Source organism: Triturus cristatus, chromosome 1_1 (assembly GCF_964204655.1).
Source record: "Triturus cristatus chromosome 1_1, aTriCri1.1, whole genome shotgun sequence".
Classification (NCBI taxonomy): Eukaryota; Metazoa; Chordata; class Amphibia; order Caudata; family Salamandridae; genus Triturus; species Triturus cristatus.
The window spans coordinates 1244231342-1244253678 of record NC_140579.1 but is presented as its reverse complement, the minus strand read 5'-3'; the positions used below and the strand labels follow the sequence as shown (position 1 = coordinate 1244253678).

The following is a 22337-nucleotide window of genomic DNA, read 5'->3' as shown; positions in this document are numbered from 1 at the left end:
ATGTGTCGTCGGGCCCGGCGATCACGGATGGTTTTCTTTGATCGAAAAGAGGCGCAGGCCTGGCAATTGTTCTCGTCGTGCTCGGGCGAGAGCCACAGGTTACAGACCTTGTGATGGTCACTGTGTGGTAATTTCGCTCAACACTGGGGACATTTTTTAAATGGAGTTCTTTTCATGAGCAGTAGGCCTGAACGGCGCCAATAGGCCCAACAGCCCGCGTCGACGGCTGGAATCGAGTAGTTGAGATGCGCGCCCAAGATCACGCGATCGAAAACAATACCATCGAGATGTAGATAGTTTGCGCGTCGAAAAGGTTTGGAAAATAAAGCACCGAACTGGAGCGCAAAAATACATATGAACCTGATGGCGGAAAAAAACAATCTGAGGATGGAGTCGATGCCCATGCGCACTATTGTCCAAGGGAGGAGTCACCAGCTCGTGACCACAAAAGACCGTTCCAAGACAACAACAAGGTGCAAGCATCCGAGCCCAACACCAGATGGCTATCTATGCAGTGTACAATCTGCAGCTCATATGCCTCGAACATAGGGTTCTAGGCAGACAAATTTGGTAAGAGGGTTTCTTATGCCCTATTAAGATCAAATGTTTTTTTCACATTATTCCGCCGACGTCTGCCATCAAATTCTGGAGTCTAACCAAGCAGTCTTCTAGGGGTGCAAAGGAGAATGGACCTGAAACATTTTCATTTGGAATTGTGTGCTATCAGCATGAGTCTATTTACACAGGAAGCCCTTCTAGAGATCAAATAAAGAAGACTTGTATACATTAAAGAGCACCCAGCAGAGAACCTTGCTAGGCCATCATAAAGACATTAGTGATTGGCTGAATGAAAGACGCCTCTCCAGACATGTGACTTAGAGTACTTCTTCGAACCATTGCAGGGCTCATATCCTTTTCCACCATGGCAGACTGTTCAGCAGCTAAAAACCATTAAAAAACCATTAAGAAAATTCACCTGACCGCACTTTCTCTGTCCACTCCCCAACAGTAGTTTGTCAGAGAGTGTAACAGGGCTGTCTTGTACCCCTACCTTTACAGAAGCGAGACTGGAAAGCCAAAGCCCTGAGATTCTAAGATAACACGAGCACAAACTTTACATTTTGGAGGAGATGTTCTGGCATGAAAAGAGACGGGCCGTCCCTGCTCACAACCTCCTGCTTTCGTGACAAAATTCGCCAGTTGGGATGGGGACCTCCCACATATTCTTAACTTGTAGATTAAGTAACAAGGGAAAAAAACAGGCCACCGACTCGTTAACCCTAACAAAATCCCACACTGGAGAGTGCTGGAGGGGGGAGGTAAATGTAAAAGCTCCATTTGTCCAACAATAATTGTGATATGTTTAAAAAGAGTGCACCATAGTGGGTGATTCAGTGATCGTTCTCCACCTTTTTTTTATTAGCGCACTGAGGCGCCAACTTACTGATTAAATATGGACTGTGCCAAACCACAAATCAAATAGTTACACACAGCCGTGAAAATAAGTTATTTCACATATTGTGAAACTCGTGCTCTCTCTTCCTTGTGGAAATTGGGCTCTAAACTTAGAAACGTCAGCCAACATGTTTCACAAGAAACAGGCGGTAACCAGATTGACTGGCCCACTTAAAGTTCACCTTCACCACTGAGAAAATTAAGCGTGCTGCATGTAGTTAATAAAATGTAAACAAGGTGGTGGTGACTATGTGTTATGATTAGATAGTAGATACTAGTGAGAGACAGGGTGGGACTGGCCTAGGGCAATCTGGCAGTGCTAGGAGAGCTGGTCTGACTGGTCGGTGGGGTCCGGTTTTTTGTCTGTCTGTTGGCTTATTTTATGGCCTAGTGGGCTGGATTTTACTGTTGATTATCCGAATCTTACAACAAACATTGCCTGCACGATGCAGTCGCCCATGCCTTGTAAAGCACAAAGCACTTACTTTTTTGTTTACATTTCTTTATTGGCATTTAGTCAAATTGCACCACCAGTTGAACAGAACACTATCATTAAGTGGAAAGACAAATACATCCCATCCTGCATACATCGAGAAGGTCCTGGAAGCAGCATCTGCAATTGTATGGATGGGGACAGGCAAGGAGGGGGTGGGGGGGGGGGGGGGGGGGGTATAGAACGTTTACCCAGGGCGACAGTAAACACCCTGTTCCATGGAGTAGCCAATGTGTACTGGCAAGGCCACACCATGTCATGCCGTTCGCAACTATTGGCTTTAAGAATGCCTATAAACCATGCTGCACAGCGTTGGCAAGATACTGTGCAGCATGGCAAATAGCTAAAAAAAAAACAAACAATAAAAACCATAAGTTGGAGCGACGTAGTTCCGGAAGTGTGAATGAAGGAATCGACAGCAGCTTTAACAACCTACTGTGCATGCCCAGAATTAGAGAAAACGTATCACCTGTGGAAATGCGCTGACACAAATACAAGCCCGGGATTAGTGCGTGCGTGGTCTTCACTTTTCAAGCACTGCACTTGTGCTTGTGGCGCGCCGCTGCTTGCTCCCGCAAGGTGGCTGCCACCACACGCACAAGTGTGTGCTTGAAATTGAGCAGAGCGACTGGTAAAGGCCCTCCTATGCAGCGCATATGCGCTGCGTAGGTGAGACCTAAAAAAGACTTGCAAACATTCAAGCCCAACACCAGATGGCAGGAGTGCTATAAACATTTTCATAAATTCTAATTATTAAACTTTTAAATGCAACATGAAGTAATCAGATTGACACACATTTTGCACTTCAATCGTTATTTTTCACCTGTTTATCATCTTCAACCATAGCCATTCTTTAGAAACACAAATACATACTTGAACAGATATTCGCAAGTGAAATCATTAAAATGACTATCGAGGACTGTGAAAGCATTCTACAATTTACTGGGAGTCAACTGCTTTTTATCATAACAAATTAGACAGCAGTCTGCTACTGAACCGTGATTATGCCACATGCAAACTGTAATATTCAAGAGTTAAATACCTTGGGAAGCTGAGAAGTGTAGGCACGTGACAAGTGAGATGAAAGACCTTGGGGCACTTTTCACAGCAAAGTAGATCTCCTCCATTTTGGCAAACAGCACACCAGTCCTCATTTGGGTCATCCTCTTTGTTATTGCCTTCCCCACCACCTCTAGGGGATCGATGCATGGAGCTGCGCACTGGTGATTTCCCATTTACTAGATTGTTCTGTGCAGACTGCTTGCAACTTTTGCTTGCATTCGTCAGCTCTGCTTTTACATGATTGTCAGTGCTCCCTACAGCATCCAGCTCATTGTCCAAGTGCACATTACTTGACAGAGGGGGCGTGAGACTGCTTTCTGGACTGCTCAACTACAACAAAATGAAAACATGTAAATATATAAATGCCACATTTTCGAAAAGTGCAAATAAAGAAACTGTTACCACTACGAAATTCAAGCAAACAGCCACACAATTTTAATGCCAAATAGTTTCAAATATATAAGCTCTTAGGTACATGTATTCCAGTAAAGCAATCACCTAAAAACACTCATATCTGAATGGCATCGAACTACTCATTCTTGCAGGTGGCAGACAAGAAATTGTTACTTCTTGTCCAGGTTTTGCACTGTTGTGATCGTCACTGGAGTCATACATGTTCGAATACTTCTCTGCTGTGTGAGAGGACCCCCAGCACACATTCCATATAATATATGTTTAAAGCAGGATGGGGAAAAAGTCCAGCATGTACATAGGCAGAGGAATACACAAACTTTCTGAATAATGCACACAAAAAAACAAAGATTCTCCACCCCCCCCCCCCCAAACTACACTGCAGCAACTGCAGCAACTGCAACACAACTGTTGCTTTACTCATCGTATAAGGAAACAAGACACTGTGGGCCTTAAGAATGAAAAGTTTAATAAGCACCCTTTCTTTTAGGAGTCCAGGGGCTTCCAATCTCATTTCTCCTTGAACTAGCAACTTTCTACGCATCAGTTCTTTTGGGGTAGATACGCTAAGGTGGACAAATTGGGAGAAGGGTGGGTCATTCAGGGATTCATTGCAGCACCAGGATACAGAACAAGGACCACATGCAAGTAACTATTTCCTCTGCATCGTAAGATCTTCAATCAAACTTTACATTAGCAAGCAAATTGTTCTTACAGATCTTGGCCAAGCAGGATAAAAAAGGTGCACAACCACAGAAAACAGACCAGTCTTATGGCAGCCTCAACCAAAAGGTTTGAGGGTAGCTTGATCAAAAACATCAGTGTTTGCATACAAATCAAGGCATAGTGTTCTGTAAACACAAGCATGAATTTCCCAGCAGCTGTTATACACATCAGACTCAAAATGTTTAACCAAGCCATGTTTCCTTTGGTATGAAATGCTTTGAGCTTTGTGTCTCCCTGACAGTGGCTTGTTGGCCAACTGGTAAATGGAGAGTATTTCAAGATATAATCCAGAGAGAAAGATTGTATTTGTGTGTCTATACCGGTATGCATAAGAGCATCAATGATAAAAAGTTTATTAGAGTTCCTTAATTTTATCCAGATAGAAAAGGAACACACGTCTCATGTCTATAAAATGGAGGGTATGCTCGACTGGAGTAGATAGCACACAAAAAACCACTGGAAAAGTAATGCTCTGGAGTACCATATTACAATGAAAAATAGTATAGGGTTCAGCAGCTGATAAGAGTATAAAACTCAATTCTGCATGCTTGTGTTTTGGCCACTAAAAAATCTACTTTCCTTGACAGATACTGCAATGAAGCCTTGTGTATGGATTCAAATGGAGAAACAATTAAATTTGAAAGAACCAGGTTCAGTTCCAAAGAGGAGAAAGTACCTTTAGAAAGGTCTGCTAGAAAGTTTTTAATAAATGGAAGCATAAAGGAGGCTTTATGAAACGGCCTTCAGACTCCCTGAGCACAAGCCTATGTCACCCTTCTTGTTGGCATACCACATTGCTGTTGTGTTGTTAATCAGGACCTTAAGTAATCCACCTCAGATTGAGGGCTGGAACACCTTGAAGGACAGGCAGATCGTCCAGACAGAGCAGGCTGATGCTCCACCCCAGGCGTTGGTTTGTGCAGCGGTGTCGGTTAGCAAGCTCGATGATGAAGCATGTCACAATTTGTGAGTGAGGGCAGTATTTTTGCACACAGCACATGCCACATTCAATCAACAATTGAACCATAGCACACATTCCTTCCTCCCTCTCTGCTGTGCGAATTGTGTTTTGGGGAGGTCAGGGTAGAAGGAAACCGCTTCCCCCTTTATATGTGTAGATTGAGAAGCTCTAATAGGTCCGCTATTTGGTCCAAATGTGCGCGGTCGTGCCAGGAGAGTTAGCAAACTGAATTCACAATTCACCAATGGGACGTGGACTATGCTGCCATTCTCTTTCTCCCATAACTAATTTTCTTACTCTCCCAGTCAGGAGGAGGTGAAACACCTTGGCACGCTTTCTGGCTGCATAAATCTCTAAAGAGTCATGGGTACTTGGCAACGTATGTATGAAGGGTCATTAGGGGAGGCCTTATACTTCTTATCTACCCTAGGAGCGATGACTCTTGCCATGGAGGGTCCTTGAAAATCTCGGTGGCAGGCTTGAGGACACCTTAAAGCATGGGGAAATATTGAAGGGAGCATGGGGGGAGGAGAGGGTTTCCACAAGTGAATCGTTGTCGTCTTACTGCACATGTAGCTCTACGTTGTGTAACGTGGCAGGACTGTTACACCTCATGGTGTGAAGTATCAGGAGGTGACAGCTTAGTAGGGTACAGATCTGGGTCTGTGTGTGGTGGTGTTTAGCATCTTAGTCATCCCATGGGTCTGGACCATGAGAGTTATGAGTGGTCATATGGGTGATAAGGGGGCCTAGGTGCGTCCCCATCCCCAAATATGAAGAACCTCTAGGTGAATGCTGTTGCAAGGCAGGAGACTCAAGTGGAGGTGGGGATGGAGGGGGGATGAGCAGGAGGCAGGGGAAGTGTTGTCCTGTCACGTATCTTTTGCTTTTTGGGAGCTTGTAGTACAGGTGGGTTTGATAACTTACTCAAAAGTTAGCTTCCTTTCGTCAGGCGCAGGGTCCTGTGTCATAAGTGGAGGCTTTGCCAGAATTCGATCTCTGCTTGGCTGAATATGAATGTGTTGTTGTCGAGCATCCAAGTGTTCCTGCAGTCGCTCAAATTGGCTCATCAAATTCCTCAAGTAGTAAAGGATGCCCCAGTGGACGGCAGCCTTGATGGAGCTGCAGAAATGAGATGACTGGAGAATGGTGAGCCTAATATTGGCTACGAATGCTTCCCGTCAACAAGTCTTGATACCAAACTTTGCCTCGGCTCCAAACGGTTAGGTGTGATCTCTCGGCTTCAAGGATTCTGGCTCCAAACCATTTGAGACGAAGGGTAGCTGAGGATGGGAATTTGTATCCAGAGCCGAAGCTGCGGGGTAGAGGCTTGGAGCAGGACTTAGGCGCTGAATGTGACTAAGGCATTGGGTCCATCTTTGAATGTCAGTGTCTACAATGGCTGGATTGCAGTGGTGCACTGGAGGCCTCATAAGCAACCTGGGAGCTAGAAGCTTGCACCTGTGTGTGGTGAGTTATTGGGTCATGCATAGTCACTGCGATCTTTTGAGTGCGCTGGGCTTGCGCAGCCTGTTCGGACTGGACATCTGCCTCCAAACGGACGCTTCCAGGTGAAAAAGTGACCTCCATGGCAACGCCTGGGGCATCTACCTCTGCGACATCAGACTCCTCTTGTTCTCCAAAGACGTTTGGAATCTCTCACCTCCCATCTATGCCTCATGGGCAGTGGAAGCGATATCACAGGCTTGTCTGTTCCGAAGATTTTCTTGTTGTGACATGCAAGACAGGCCAAACAGGAAACGACACAATGGTCGGGAGACTAACCTTGGATGCAGACTTCTAAGAGGTTGGATCTCGGATACTTGGCCCGACAATGAAGACAGAATAGGAATGGATTCCTTTCCATCATGGAAACCGTGTTGATGCAAGCGGTTTGGAGTCTAGGGCTGTCTGATCAACACAGAATCAAAAGGTATGAGAAAGTGGGTTTCTGTTTTAATGCAACTTTGGCAGAAGTGTATTGGGACACAGGTTCCCAGTACCAGTGTTCCTTCCCTAACACTGTACCACAATTGGCAACTTCAGACCCCCCCGTAAGTTCCTGGTAAATGGAACCCCTGATATCTAGGGCAATGAGACTTAAGAGGGTTCCCTAGGGACACCTCACCAAGGCCATGGTAACCACCATTGTAGACTGCATGCCTTGGTGCAGACAAACACAACAAAGTTATTATGGCACACTGCCTGTGTGCTATTTCAAAGCTGCACTACCTAAGGTATGGTTAAGTCACCCCTGTAGCAAGCCCTATATGCCCTAAGCCAGGGTGCACTGTATCTCAGTTGTGGACATATCTGTATGAGCAGATATGCCCCAAAAAATTTTAAGTATATTCTTAATATTGTAAGTACCAAGGAAGGCACAGAGAGTAAATGGGCTAGAAACACAACAACTCGGTTACCCAGCACCATGACGGCTTCACTTAACCCAAAAGTGTTTGGTGCCAAACAACTTTTAAAAATAAATACTGATGCCAGTGTTAAATTTCAAAATGTTTACTAAGAGGGCACCTCAGAGGTGTCCCCTGAAAACCTACCAACCCTGATGTGCTCTCTGACTGGCTTTATGCAGCCTGCCACCATCTGACATGTTTCTAGACCACAGCATCGAGAGCCCTTGCTCTCTGAGGCCAGAAACGAATCCCATCGTATGTGGAGGTATGACACCTCCTCCCCCAAGGAGGCAGAGTGCTTTGGAGGGAAGATTCAAAGGCTGTGCTGCCTTTATAATGCGAACCAAGACTCTGCTACTAGCAGCAGATGGCAGCCCGCAGTTCAAACCCCCACTTTTGGCAGGAGAAGCGTCGGGAAAACTAAGAATAGGAGTTGTGCCCCCCTTTGCCAACTCCACCCTTCAGGTGCTGGAGGCGAAGAGAAGCACATTTGTCAGTGTTCACCATCTTGAAGATAGTAGGACTTATCCAATCAGGGCAAGGACTATGCCCTCCCCTCCACAGGAGGCCCGCATAATAAAGGGTGTAGACACCCCAGGTAAGGAACCCATTGGTCAGTGCCTGTCACTCCCCTGTAACGCCCTTAAATCTAGTATTTAGATAGCACCGCCAGCATCCTCAAATCCGATTCCAGACGACCTAAGATGAGCTGGATATTACACCAGCAGAGAATACTACAGACACCAACTAACTTGGCCCCAGCTCTACAGGCCTGTCTGCAGCCCTCGACGATCCTGCGACAAAAGACGACTCGTCCTGCAACCCAGCGACTGCCAGCCTTCGACAAAGACCAGGATCTCCCGTGCACAGTGGATCTGTACAGCAGAAACCAATGTTAAAGAACAAAGAGCTCTGAGCTGATCAACCGCGAAACCAGCGTTGGACCCACCTCTGCACCCGATGCCCAAGTCGCCCACCGGGCCTGTGAAAGTTCCCCAGCGCCTGCAGCATCAACTCGAAGACTCCCCCTGACCGCGACCTGACTGGCAAGACTTTTATGACGCCTAAGGACACCCTTGCACCAGAAGCCCCTGAGATTTGGGATCGCGAGCAACGGTGTCCCTATGTCCCCTAGCATCTCTACCTACCAGGGCAGCTACAGGTTTTCTGTGTCCGGCCTCTGCAAGAAACTGGCTTTATATATACTACACCAAAATGAGGTATAGTGCGTATAGAGTCCAAGTGTCCCCAGAGGTAGGCAGAGGTTAAAGTTAGATGTAACCTTACTCTCCAATAGTGGTAGCTTGGTCGAGCAGTAAGACAGTATCAGAGGACAGTGTTAAGTATTTTATGCACACACTCAGTCAGCAAATGAATTCACACACTCAAGAACTGAACTATAGGCCACTTGTTTTTGTATAAAAATATACTGTTTTGGTTTTTGCTTTGTTTGCCATAAGTTGGCAGGGTATGCTCAGACGTGAGTCCCTTGCTCACTTTGCCACTGGATTCAAGCAAGCCTGGCTGAAGACGGCTGAAATGCCAGACACCGGTCCTAGGAAGCTTGTTTCCGGTCCAGGGAAGACATGGCTTGGCAGTTCGGGCTGCACTGTTCCCATGAGGCACAGGGTCAGACTGATTTGCATATGGCCATGTCTGAACTGGGGTGGCTGAGTGGGCTAAAAAACGGTGATGGATTAAACCCAGATCAGTTGACTGGGGGTGAGTGCTTGCAATGTTCAACACTCCGTCCATCATTTCCTTTGGTTTTTGCTTTATTTTTAGAACCAAGCATGTCTGGCACAGGTAATCATTAAATACTTTTCAGTAATAAGTTACTGGATATAGAACAGTTTGAAAAAGCAATTGTAAACCTGTAATAAATTAAGTTTTCGTTATTCGTGTGATTTTTAAAGAATGTTTTCACATTTCAAAACTCCACAGATGCTTTAGATAAATACTTTTCAATAGGCAATAGACTTTTGCATATAATAGTTACAGTGGTTGCAATAGGCAACACAATTTCAAACAATAATATATTGAGCTCAATGGGAATTTCAAGTTAAATGCAATTAGCTACTTTAAGGATTACTTTTCTAACTCCAGGACTGGATCCTAGATTCAGACCTGGGACAGTTCCTCGAAACAGGTGAGCAAATAAGATTTAGTTACTGTTCTGTTTTTAAGCAATATTTTGGTATTTTAAAAGTTGGCACTTTCTGACTGAGACCTGGATGAATGAAACCTCCTCGCCAGACATCGCCATAGCCATCCCAGACGGGTACAAGATCACCCGCAGAGACCGCACCAACAGGGCCAGAGGAGGAATAGCCATCGTCCACAAAAACACCATCAGGGTCTCAACAAACACCAACGACACCCTCAACACCGCCGAACACATGCACTTCCAGATCCACACGGACCCCAAGACCACCCAAAGAGGTACCCTCGTCTACAGACCGCCAGGACCCCAGCCTCAATTCTGCGACTCCATCACCTACCTCATCAGCACGCGCGCGCTGACCTCCACCGACTACATCCTCCTCGGAGACCTGAACTATCACCTGGAGAACAACAACGACAGCAACTCCTCCACCCTGATAAGACAACCTTGCCAACCTCGGACTGAAACAGCTCGTCAAGACGCCGACCCACATCGCCGGACACACGCTAGATGCTATCTTCTCCTCAAGCCCCCATGTCAGTTTCAGCCACGCCTCCGAACTCACCTGGACAGACCACCACTGCATCCACTTCTCCTTCCAAAAACCCCTCACACACCACCGCACACTACAGACCCCCCCCCATCGCTGCTGGGGCAAAGTCACTTAAGAACAACTACAGACAAGCCTCACATGCAACCCTCTGACGAACTCCACCAACCCCGACGAGGGTGCACTCACCCTCGAACGCTGGATGAACGACTGCACCAACACCGTAGCCCCGCTGAAAAATCCCACAAGCAGAGACACCAGCAGAAGAGTCAGCTGGCTCACCCCGGAACTCCTAGACTCCAAACGCACCTGCCGGAAACTGGAAAACATATGGCACAGCAACAAGACGCCAGACAGCCGCACTGCTCACAAAAACGCCATCCGCAACCACCACCACCTCATCAGGACCACCAAAAGGACCTCCTTCACAGACCGCCTTGACAACAACGCACACAACAGCAAGGAGCTCTTCACCATCGTGAAGGAACTCTCCAACCCCAGCTCCAACGCCAACGACATCCCACCATCGCAAGCCCTGTGCGACTCCCTCGCCACCTTCTTTCACCGGAAAATCACCGACATCCATAACAGTTTCAGACCCCGGACGACCCCTGCCGACCGCGCCGCACCGAACCCACCGCACCCCACCGCCCACGACACCCTGACAACCTGGGCCAACGTGAGCATCGAGGACACAATCAAGACCATGGGAACAATCCACTCCGGATCCCCGTCCGACCCTCTCCCGCACCACATCTTCAACAAAGCCAGCAATTCCATCGCACCCCACCTGCACAAAACCATCAACCTCTCCTTCAAGACCACCACCTTCCCTGAGAACTGGAAGCAAGCAGAGACCAATGCTCTACTGAAGAAACCCAAGGCGGATCCGAGCGACCTCAAGAACTTCCGACCCATCTCCCTGCTTCCGTTCCCAGCAAAGGTCATCGAGAAAATAGTTAACACCCAGCTCACCCGTCACCTAGAAGACAACATCCTGGACCCGTCCCAATCAGGATTCCGCAGTAACCACAGCACCGAGAACGCCCTCATCGCCGCCACAGACGACATCAGGATCCTGCTAGACAACAACGAGACGGTGGCCCTCATCCTCCTGGACCTCTCCGCTGCCTTCGACACCGTCTGCCACCGCACACTATGCACGTGCCTCCACGACGCAGGGATCCGAGACAAGGCGTGGACTGGACCACCTCCTTCCTCTCCGGCAGAACTCAGAGAGTCCGCCTCCCCCCTTTCCGATCAGATGCCTCCGAGATCATCTGCGGCGTCCCTCAAGGATCTTCCCTCAGCCCCGACGCTGTTCAACGTGTACATGGCACCACTAGCACACATCGCCCGACAGCACGACCTCAACATAATCTTCGACTCCGACGACACTCAGCTGATCCTCTCCCTCACCGAGGACTCCCTCACTGCCAAATCCAACCTCCACCAGGGAATGAAGGCCGTCGCAGACTGGATGGAGGAAAGACGCCTCAAACTGAACACAGACAAGACGGAAATCCTCATTCTCATCCTCGGGTCCAACCCCTCCGCATGGGACGACTCCTGGTGGCCCACGTCACTGGAGTCCCCCCCCGGCCCCCACCGACCACGCACGCAACCTGGGAGTCATCCTCGACTCCAAAACTCTCCATGACCAAACAAGTCAACGCAGTTCCCTCCACCTGTTTCAACACCCTCCGCATGATCTACAGATGGATCCCGAAAAACATGAGGAAAACAGTCACCCAGGCCCTAGTCAGCAACAGACTCGACTACGGAAACGCCCTCTACGCCGGAGCCCCGCTCAAACTCATCAACAGACTACAGAGAATCCAGAACGCCTCCGCACGCTGGATGCTCGACGTCCCACGCCGCGATCACGTCACCCCCCCACCTGAGGAACCTGCACTGGCTCCCCGTCGACAAAAGAATCTCCTTCAAGCTCCTGATCCACGCACACAAGGCACTCCACAAAACCGGCCCAGCCTATCTCAACAGTCGACTCTCCTTCTACGTACCCAACAGGAAACTCCGCTCCGCTGACCACGCCCTGGCCATGGTCCCACGCATCTGGAGAACAACTTCCGGAGTCAGATCCTTCTCCCATCGCGCCGCCAGGACCTGGAACACCCTCCCCCTCTACCTGCGACAAACCGAAGACCTGCTGACCTTCAGGAGACAACTCAAGACCTGGCTCTTCGACCAATAGCAGCAGCCCCCCCCCCCCCCCCCCCAGCGCCTTGAAACCCTCACGGGTATGTAGTGCGCTTTACAAATTATTGATTGATTGACACTTAGAAACTTTTTCTAATAGAATCACCAATGTTATCCTATGGGAGGAAATTCACTTAGCATGTAGGTGGGGTTATTTTTACTTTTTCTAGTTCAGTGTTGGATCCTGGATCCAGCTCTAGTGTACCACCTGTAAGCAGGTGAGAGAATGCGTTTAGGTTATACAGGCGATTTTTAACGGATATTAGTAAGTTTGCAAAATAGACAATGGTTTCCTATGGAAGAAAGATGAGTTAGCGGTAAAAATGGTTGTAATTACTTTTCAGGGTCAGGGCTGGGCACCAAGACCCAGCACTGGGCTCTCTCCGGATAGCAGGTGAGTGTTTTCTTTTTCGTTACTCGGTTGATTTTAGGTGAATATTTTAAAGTTTAGAAACGCCACACTAAGAAGAATTTTGAAGTAAACCAGCCAATGTTACCCTATAGAAGAAAAGTAAGTTATCGGCTTTTGGTTAAGTACTCGATTGGCAGAGTTAAGGTTCTGGACATAGACTCAGGGGTCTCCCAGGGTCAGGCAAGTACAGTTGTTACACCCTCAGCGGCACATGGGCAGCAGAGTGCAGAGGGAGTTAGGCTGAATGTTATCCTTTGGAAGGCAGGGGGCCTATGGTTGGTGGCTGCTGGCTAGCAGGCCACGCGGCTGTGGGAGCTGGGCTCCTTGTCACTTGCTCAGGGCAAATGGGGAAGTAGGTTAGAGTAGAAGTTGCACTGCCAGGGCCACTCGGGCGGCTGGCTGCAGGGTGCTTTTGAGCCCTCGGGCGCTCAATGGATTGCAATGGAGAAGTTCAAGAACGAACAAATGCTGCAAGCTCAGGGACGCAGATTCTTCAGGCGTGACCACCACTTCGAGAGGTAAGTTGGGTAGCTGGAGGATAGGTAGGCACCCAAGAGATGGGCACAGGGGGCCGCAGGACGCCGGGGTGCCCTTTTGCTTCGGGAAATCTTACCCTCTGCTGATCGCAGTTGGAGGGGTCCCTGGTTCTGAGGCTGCAGGCATCGTCAGGAGCGTCGAGGTGAGTCCTTGGGTGCTGGATTCAGGGTTACAGTCGCCGGGGGTACGTCCTCGTGGTCTGGGTCCACTCTGGCACAGGACCGGCTTGGCGTGTGCAGGGTTCGCCGTTCCTGGCTGATGCCAGGGGTCAGTTACTTGCTTTGAGCAGTACCACTGCTCGTGGGAGTCCCAATTACTCAGAGTCACAAGGTAGCCAGGTCCTCCGGGGTTTGTGAGGTTGCTGGCCACTGGAGATGCCGGAGTTTAGCAGGAGCAGGTTTGAGGGTCGACAGGCCGGTAGGGCTGGTGCCTAAGCAGTTGGTGTCTTCCTCTTGTGAGCAGCTGCACGGCAGGTCTTCTTGTCTCTTGATCTTCTCTGTATTTCAGAATCTGGAATCTGAGGAAGTAAGGTTCAGGGTGCCCTTAAATACTAGATTTAGGGGCGTTACAGGTAGGTGAAGGGCAGGGACCAATGGGTCCCTGTCCTGGGGTGGGTGCACCCCCTATCCTGCCTCTCTCCTGCGGGAGGGGGGCAGTAGCCTAGTCCTGATTGGGCAGGGCTCCCCGGATCGTCTTCTTCGATCAGAAGGAGGCGCAAGCTGGACAGTCCCTTGCCTCGTGTTCTGGAGAGAAGCAGAGGTTGCACACCTCATGTAGATCGGTGTGGGGAAACTTTGACCCACATCGAGGACACTTTTTAAATGGCGTCCTTTCAATGAGCCAGGACAAGAGCCTAGGTAGGCCCTTAGGCCTTCGTCGACGACCGGAATCGAAGACTTCGATTGTTGAGTCGCGTCGAGTGTGGAGAACGCGATCGAGACAAAACTGTCAAAGGGGAAGGATTGCGCGCCGAACAGGTAAACTGGAACGGTTCCGAACTGGAGCGCGAAGAACACATCCCAGCCCGATGGCGGAAAAAAACAATCTGAGGATGGAGCCGAAGCCCATGCGCAATATGACCCAAAGGAGGAGTCACATACCTCGTGACTTCCAAAGACTTTCGAAGAGAAAAACTGCAACATCCGGGCCCAACACCAGATGGCGATCTATGGAATGTGTAATCTGCAGCTCATATGCCACGAACATATTGTTTCTTACATATCTATCTTTACCGAAGGTAAGTAACTTGTTCATCTGAAAAGAAAGTTAGTTATAGATTCCTTACCTTAGAATAGATTCCCAGTAATACCAACTCCGGAGGTGGGTCTGCGAACTTATTTCACACCAGAAAGTCCTGAAGAACAGAACGGCCAAAGAAGCCATTTCCCCGGACTTGGCTGTCCAGGCAGTAGTGTTTGGTGAACGTGTGCAGCGATGCCCACGAAGCTGCCTGACATATCATTAATGGGGACTCACCGTCCCAAAGCAGTGGTAGCTGCCGTCGACCTGGTGGAATGAGAGTGCAGTCCCACTGGAGGCTCCTTCTTTGCCAAAGAATAGCGAGCTTTTATGCACAAAACGACCCACCTGGAGGAGGTCCGTTTGTGCACGGCCTGACCTTTCTTGGCGTCCACGTAACCAACAAAGAGCTGGTCGTCTACCCAGAATTGTTTGGTGCGATCCAAATAGAAGGAAAGCGCATGTTTTGAATCCAGACAGTTGAGCCTCTTTTGAAGGATGCAGAGGTGGAAAGAAGGTGGGAAAAGTGATGGTTTGGCCAAAGTGGGAAGAAGTAACCACCTTGGGAAGAAGAAAGGAAGGTCTAGTTTTAAGGACATCTTTGTCCGGATGAACAGCCAGAAAGGGAGGTTTGGAAGAAAGCTTGTAGCTCACTCACCCTGCGTGCAGAGGTGATGGCCACCAGAAAGGCAGTTTTCAAAGTAAGAAGCCTGAGAGGACAGTTATGTAGCGGCTCAAAGGGAGCTCACATAAGATATGTAAGAACCAAGTTCAAGTCCCACTGGGGCATCATGAAGGGAACAGGAGGAAAAAGATGAGTAATGCCCTTAAGGAAACGATTTAGAACAAGGGACTTGAAAAGAGATGGCTGATCAGAAAGTCAAAGAAGGCTGAAATGGCCGAGAGGTAGCACTTTATAGTGCCGAGAGGTAGCACTTTATAGTGCCGGGAGGTAGCACTTTATAGTGCCGGGAGGTAGCACTTTATAGTGCCGGGAGGTAGCACTTTATAGTGCCGGGAGCAGAGCCCCACTGGGCCAAAGAAAGGAGAAACAAGAGAACCTCAGAAAGAGAGGCAGAAAGGGGATCCACAGCCTTTGCTGTGCACCATGCCACAAATTTGTTCCATCTGCAGGCGTATACCGTCTTAGTGGAGGGACGCCTGGCTGCAAAGATATCACAGACTTCGGGAGGCAGTTCAAACGATGTCAACTGCCGCCACTCAATCTCCACGCAAGGAGATGGAGGATGGACAGGTTCAGGTGGAGGACCGCCCCCTGCTGCTGCAACAGATGATCCTCCCGAAGAGGCAGTCTGATCAGAGGATCGATGACCATGTTGAGCAGCTCGGGATACCAGACTGTCCGGAGCCACAAGAATGACTAGGGCCCGGTCGCGCTTGATCTTTGGTGCACTCTGGGCAGAAACGGTGTAGGCGGTAAGGCGTACAGAAGACCGCAACTCCACTTGCGACGAAAAGCATCTCCGAGCGAGTGCCGCCATGGAAATTCCAATGCACATAATTGCTGACATTGCTCTTTCTCTTCGGTGGCGAATAGATCTAACCAAGGCTCTCCCCACTGTCGAAAGAGACCTTGCACCACCTCAGAGTGAAGACGCCATTCGTGATCCATTATGCACCTGCAGCAGAGTTCGTCCGCCCTGACGTTCAGGGAACCTGCCAGGTATTGAACCATCAGGGAAATGCCCCTATGTTCCAGCCATGTCCAGAGGCGGAGGGCCTCCTGACATAGGGTCCACGATCCCACCCGGCCTTGTTTGTTGCAGTACCACATGGTGGTGGTGTTGTCCGTGAACACCTGCACTACTCTTGCCCGGAAAGAGAAAAGGAATCCTCTGAGCGTAAGCCGAATCACCCGAAGCTCCAGAATGTTGATGAAGAGCCCCGACTCCGCCAGAAACCAGAGGCCTCTGGTCTCCGCCACCCCCATGTGGCCACCTCATCACAGAAGTGATGCATCGGTCACCACTGTGAACTCTGGTTGGGGAAGGCAGAGGGATCTGCTGTTTACCCAATCCTGGTTCGTTAGCCACCATTGCAATTGTCGTGCAGTGCCCTCCGAGATCTGAATGCAATCGGACAGATCCCCCTGATGCTGTGCCCACTGGAACTTCAGGTCCCACTGCAGAACCCGCATATACCACCTGCCATGATCCACCAGCAGGATGCAGTAGGCCATGAGACCCAGCAGCCTCAGGACTATTCTGACTGAAACCCAGGATAGAGGCTGAAAGATGGGAAACATAGCCCGAATATCCCGGTCTCACTGTTTGGGAGGATAGACCCGAAACAGCATTGTGTCCAGAACCGCTCCGATAAAGAGGAGCTTCTGAGAGGGAGTCATGTGTGACTTTGGCACGTTGATAGAGAACCCCAGCGAGTGTAGGTGGTCAGCCGTAGTCTGGAGGTGGGAGAATACTGCCTGGGGCGAGCCTGCCTTCAACAACCAGTCATCGAGATATGGGAAGACAGCAACCCCTGATCTGCACAGATGAGCTGCGACCACCGCCATTACTTTCGTGAACACCCGAGGGGTGCTGGAAACGCCAAAGGGGATCACGGTTAACTGAAAGTGCTTGTGGCCTACCGTGAACCGCAATTAACGTCGGTGGGCCGGCAGGACGGGGACGTGAAAATAAGCATCCTGCAAGTCCAACGCTACCATCCAGTCTCTATGGTCGAGGGCAGACAGGACCTGAGCTACTGTCAACATTTTGAACTTCTCCTTCCAGAGGAAGCGGTTGACGTTCCTTAGATCCAAGATAGGACGCAGGCCCTTGTCCTTCTTGGGCACCAGAAAGTAGTGGGAATAGCAACCACAAACTACTTCTGGGACAGGAACTCGCTTGATGGCCCCCTTGGCTAAGAGTGCCGAAACTTCCTGTTGGAGAAGGGCCAGATGATCATCCGACATACGATAGTACTGAGGTGGCATGGATTGAGGGGTAGTCTCGAAGGGGAGGGAGTAGCCCCTTCGGACTATTTGCAAAACCCACCTGTCCGACGTGATGGTGCGTCAGTGGGGGAGGTGATGCCGAATCCTGTCGCCCACTGGCGATTGGTGGCCCTGAAAAGTAGGACTAGGAGGGTTTGGAGGCTGCTGCAGAGGGGGCTGTGGTGGACTGGCCTACACGCTGGCCCCCAGAACCACAGCGGTGGTTCCCAAGTCACCGGCCGCACTGGGGCTGAACAGCTTGCGCAGGCCTGTTCCTCTGGGCGGGACGTGGCGGGGCACCCCTTCCGTAGCCACGAAAGGGGCGAAAAGCAGACTGCACAGGGCAGGTGGTGAGAGGACCAAGGACCTGGCTGTAGCCTGAGAGTCCTTAAAGCGCTCCAGCGCTTTGTGATTGTGAGAAGTTGGCCTGGCATATGCTGGTCACTAGTTATAGAGGCCACCTTGCACCAGTCCAATTCGACTCTTATGGTAGATAGGTTTAAGACAACCTTATAAAGAAAGTTATCCTAGTGGTAGCTGTGGAGAGCTGCCTTCAGGCTAAGTCTCTGAGGAATGTAAAGCAGCTTGTTTTACCTTATAATCTCTTGAATTACCAAATGAAAGGACACCACAAAGGTATATATATCAAATATATATGTATTTATTACTAGACACACTCTACTAATCTCTTTTTGAGATTAGAAGTCAGGAACATATGCAAATATCAACGTTTCACAATAAATTAAGCAAAAATATGGCTGGAGCACTAGGGGCGTACCAGACCATATACTAAAAAAATGGTATAAGGATGTCAACTTTCAAAATGACCAGGCCTAGGGCCTGGGGAATCGCTGGGGCTTAACTACTGCAGTGTTAGCAGGTAAGTAACAGGCCCACGGGAGACGCATGCAGTGTGTGAACACAGCTGCGGGTTCCCTATTGATTATAATGGTGCAAGTCGCGGTTAGATTTTTTAAGTTCTAGGGTACTTCGAGGAAGTCTACAAGCAAGCCACTTACAAGGTAAGTACTTCGAGGGCCAACACACACTATGGCACCGGAGTGCACGAGTTACCTCACCCAGGGAAGCCGGGTGCATAGGTGTCTTTTGGTGTCGGGTCGCGCCGCTGTTTTCTATGGAGACCAAAGAAGACTTGCTGCTTGCGTCGACTGAAGAAATGTCCGGTGGAATCCAAGGGTGGATTCAAGATGGAGGTGACCTGAAAATTGAAGGGACAGTGTTCAAAGTCACTTGCCAGTGACTGGTGGCCAAGAAGATGGCTGACCACGGATGTCGGGTGATTTCAGGTAGTCGATGGTGTTTTGACTCTTCGCTCACGAGGTCCAGGAGAGATCGAGAATGACCAGCGGCTGGATTTGGAGTGTCCCACGACGTCTGCAGCTGATGGCGGTGTCGGTACCCGGATTGGAGCCAACAAGCCTTGGCAACAGCAAGTCTCGTGTAGACTGAAGAAAGTCGATGGTGCAGACCAGCATGGTCTGTGGGACTCACCCAGCGAGGGTGAGTGAGGGCAGGCCTGGAGCAACCAGGGGAGCCCTTTGAGTCGATAGGAAAGTCTTCGGGGGATCCACTAACCAACGGGCAAGTGATCGCGAAGACGCCTCTTCAGCAAATGCTTCACAGGAGCCCACGGTCACTCTGGACGGGGTAGGCGTCCGATTTTCGCTGCAGAACCTGCTGGAGGCTTGGGCCACAAATGGTCCAATGCACAAGTCCGTAGGACGTCGTGAGGGGTTTGCACTCGACAATAGTGCACGGTCCCCGGGTATTGCTGTTCCTCGTCACTCGTGGGGTCCACACGCCACAGCTTTGCTGGTGACTCACAATGGCCGTCGAGAAGTCAGGAAATCCACTTCCGGGGCAGCAGGGACTTCGAACTCCGGCGGGAAAGTTTGCAACCGTGGATTAAGCTTTTTGGTGCCTGCCAAGCAGGGGAGTCACTCCTTGACTCCAAGGGAAATTCTTCTGTCTTCCACAGGTAGTGGAACGTCGAAGGGCCAGGATTCTTCTTTGTAGAGCGTCGTCCACGGTTATCTGATTTGCAATGGCAAAGTTTGCTATCTTATAGTGAAGATAGGGGAGGGACTAGCTCTATGACCACTCCTCTAGGAGGGTCAGGGGAGGGGGTGGTTACACCCACTTCCCATTGTCCAGTTTCGCGCCAGAGCAGGGACAGGTAGCCCCTGAACCGGTTTGAGCTGGCATATGCACAGAGGAGCCTACTGCTCCCCCAGTGCAGGACTTCAAAGCACTCTAAGAGTGCACCCACCCAGCTCCAATACACTAAATCCTGTCTGAAAGGTGGTGACACCTCCCTGTGACAGGATGCCTATTGTTGGGCTTCCTCCACTGTGAGTTACGGTCAGCAGCAGGAGGGCAGCCCAGTGTCTGTGCTGGTGGCATCCATTTTGTGATGCCAGGGCTCTTTCAGATTTCTACTATGTTACCACAGTAGGTACATGTCATCCCCTCTAGAAGCGTGGGATCATACTCCCACACCAGTTACTGGTGTGGGGGTATGATTCCAAGATGTTTGACACCAATCACGACATGTTTTGATGCAGTCATTCCAAAGGAAGCATTAACCGGGAGGTTATAAAGCACTTAAGAGTATATGGTTTAACAGCATCCACAAACAGCCACAGGGAATAGACTCTGCCCGTTGCAGAGGGGCCCGCTCAGGCAGAGGCACCCCCTCACATGGAAACCAAGCACCCTGCCCTCAGGATTGATAGGGCCTGCATAGGGGTGACTGATAGGTTTATTTGTGTGTGTAAGGTGAGATATAGAGAACCTATACCTCAGTGAGGAGTGCTAACACTAGCTCACCCAGGCTGCAGTAGCAGGCCTGAGGTGTCAGATTTAGTCTGCTTCCCAGGGGTGGCATAATACATGCTTCAGCCCCAGGTAGGCCTGTGAAGTACCTATGCCCTTGGTACCTAAGAAACCATATACTAGGGGCTCATAAGGTACCACAGTATTCAATCACTAGTGCATCTAATATGCACTCCAAGTCGTTTAGAGAGAACAGAGAGGCTGGGGCCCTGGATAGCAGGATCCCAGCCAGACTAGTCAAAAACCATCCAAACACCAGGAAAAAAGTGGGGGCAACCATGCAGTCAGATTCCACCTTCCTACAAAATATATATATATATATATATTCACTGAAAAAACCATAGCTTTCAGGGGTGTTATAGTTAGCTGGACTTTTCACTTGTACAAAACCATTGAAATTCCCCCGTTATAGTTAGTTCAGCTAACTATAACTCGCGCGCCCGCAATGCACTGCTGATGACGTCACATATTACATCACTCATGACATGGTCAGTGACATCACTCATAACATCACTGATGACATCATCCAGTGAATGTGTGTTTTTCTGAAAATTAAATATGTTTTATATATGTATATCTCAAGGTCGATGGAAGAATAAATGGGTATATAAGTGTCTAAATGGATGATTTGTGTTTGAAAAATTGATTGTGTAACTGACTGATTACGTGTATCATAGTGAATACATGGCTTAGTGAGTAATGTTTAAATATGTAAATATCTGCATCAATCTCTCACTTTGTGTATAAGTGGCTGCATGGGTTGGTGAGTAGCTACACGAGTGTCTATATGGGTTATTAGTTGTTTTTTTGAGTATTAGTACGAGTGTCTGTATGGTTCGGTGGGGGTATTACTTAGCGCATAGATGCATGAATGAGTGACTCACTGTTTGTATGTGTTGAACACAGCATGTGTGCAGGACTGTATGGGTGGATGAGTGTGTGTATGGGTGTGTTAGTGAGTGAATGACTGTCTCAATAGTGTCTTTAGGAGTAACTACATATGTTTTAAACTAGTATATGTGACTATTGGTGTATATAGGTGAGTATATGTGAGAGTGAGAGATTGAAAGAGTTCCTGTATGAATAAGTACGTGTTTCTGTAAGTGATTGTTTAAAAGACTAAGTATGTGTAAGTTTCCGTAGAAGTAAGTGTGGTGGTGTGTGTATAACTGTATATGCAAGTAAATGTATGTTTGATTCTTTATTAGCATGAGTGACTATGTGTGTGAGTAACTCTATGGATGAGTGGCATTGTGTAACAGAATGTATAGGTGTATGAGTACATATGATGAGTGAATACATGTATGAGTGACTGTATAGGACTGTTGGTGAATGAGTGGATGTGTATGTGGATCTTAGAATTACTGAAGAGGTTGTTGTAACTGGTATTGGTATGTCCATTGTTTTGAAAATTTTAGTCTCTATTTTTGAATGTGTGTATCAAAGGTTATAGGGTGAGAGGAGGTCTGCCACTCTATCACAAGGATGATGTCATTTGAGATGTCATCAGTGATGGCATGAGTGATGTCACTGACCATGTCATGAGTGATGTAATATGTGACGTCATCAGCAGTGCATTGCGGGGGCGCGAGTTATAGTTAGCTGAACTAACTATAACGGGGGAATTTCAATGGTTTTGTACAAGTGAAAAGTCCAGCTAACTATAACACCCCTGAAACCTATGGTTTTTTCAGTGAATTTCTGAGGTTTTTTAAATGCTAATTCCTAACTATAACGTGCCTGAAACCTATGTTTTTTTCTGTGAATTTCAAAGGTTTTTTAAATGCTAATTTGTAACTATGCCTACAGAGATAGGACATGTGAAGAAAGAAGAAAAAATGCACAGAAAGAAACAAAAGAAGTGCAGAAAGAAGCAACAGAAGT

General features: G+C 48.8%; 1 protein-coding gene across 2 annotated transcripts in view; it reads right to left on the bottom strand.

Moving 5' to 3' along the window:
• TRIM33 (tripartite motif containing 33) overlaps nt 1-22337 on the bottom strand; it is a 695715-nt gene that overhangs the window by 274011 nt on the left and 399367 nt on the right. For both annotated transcript variants that reach the window (XM_085652097.1, XM_085652090.1), the window contains one exon: nt 2991-3340. In XM_085652097.1, coding sequence (XP_085508223.1) covers nt 2991-3340 — 350 coding nt within the window. The remainder of the gene's footprint in view (nt 1-2990; nt 3341-22337) is intronic.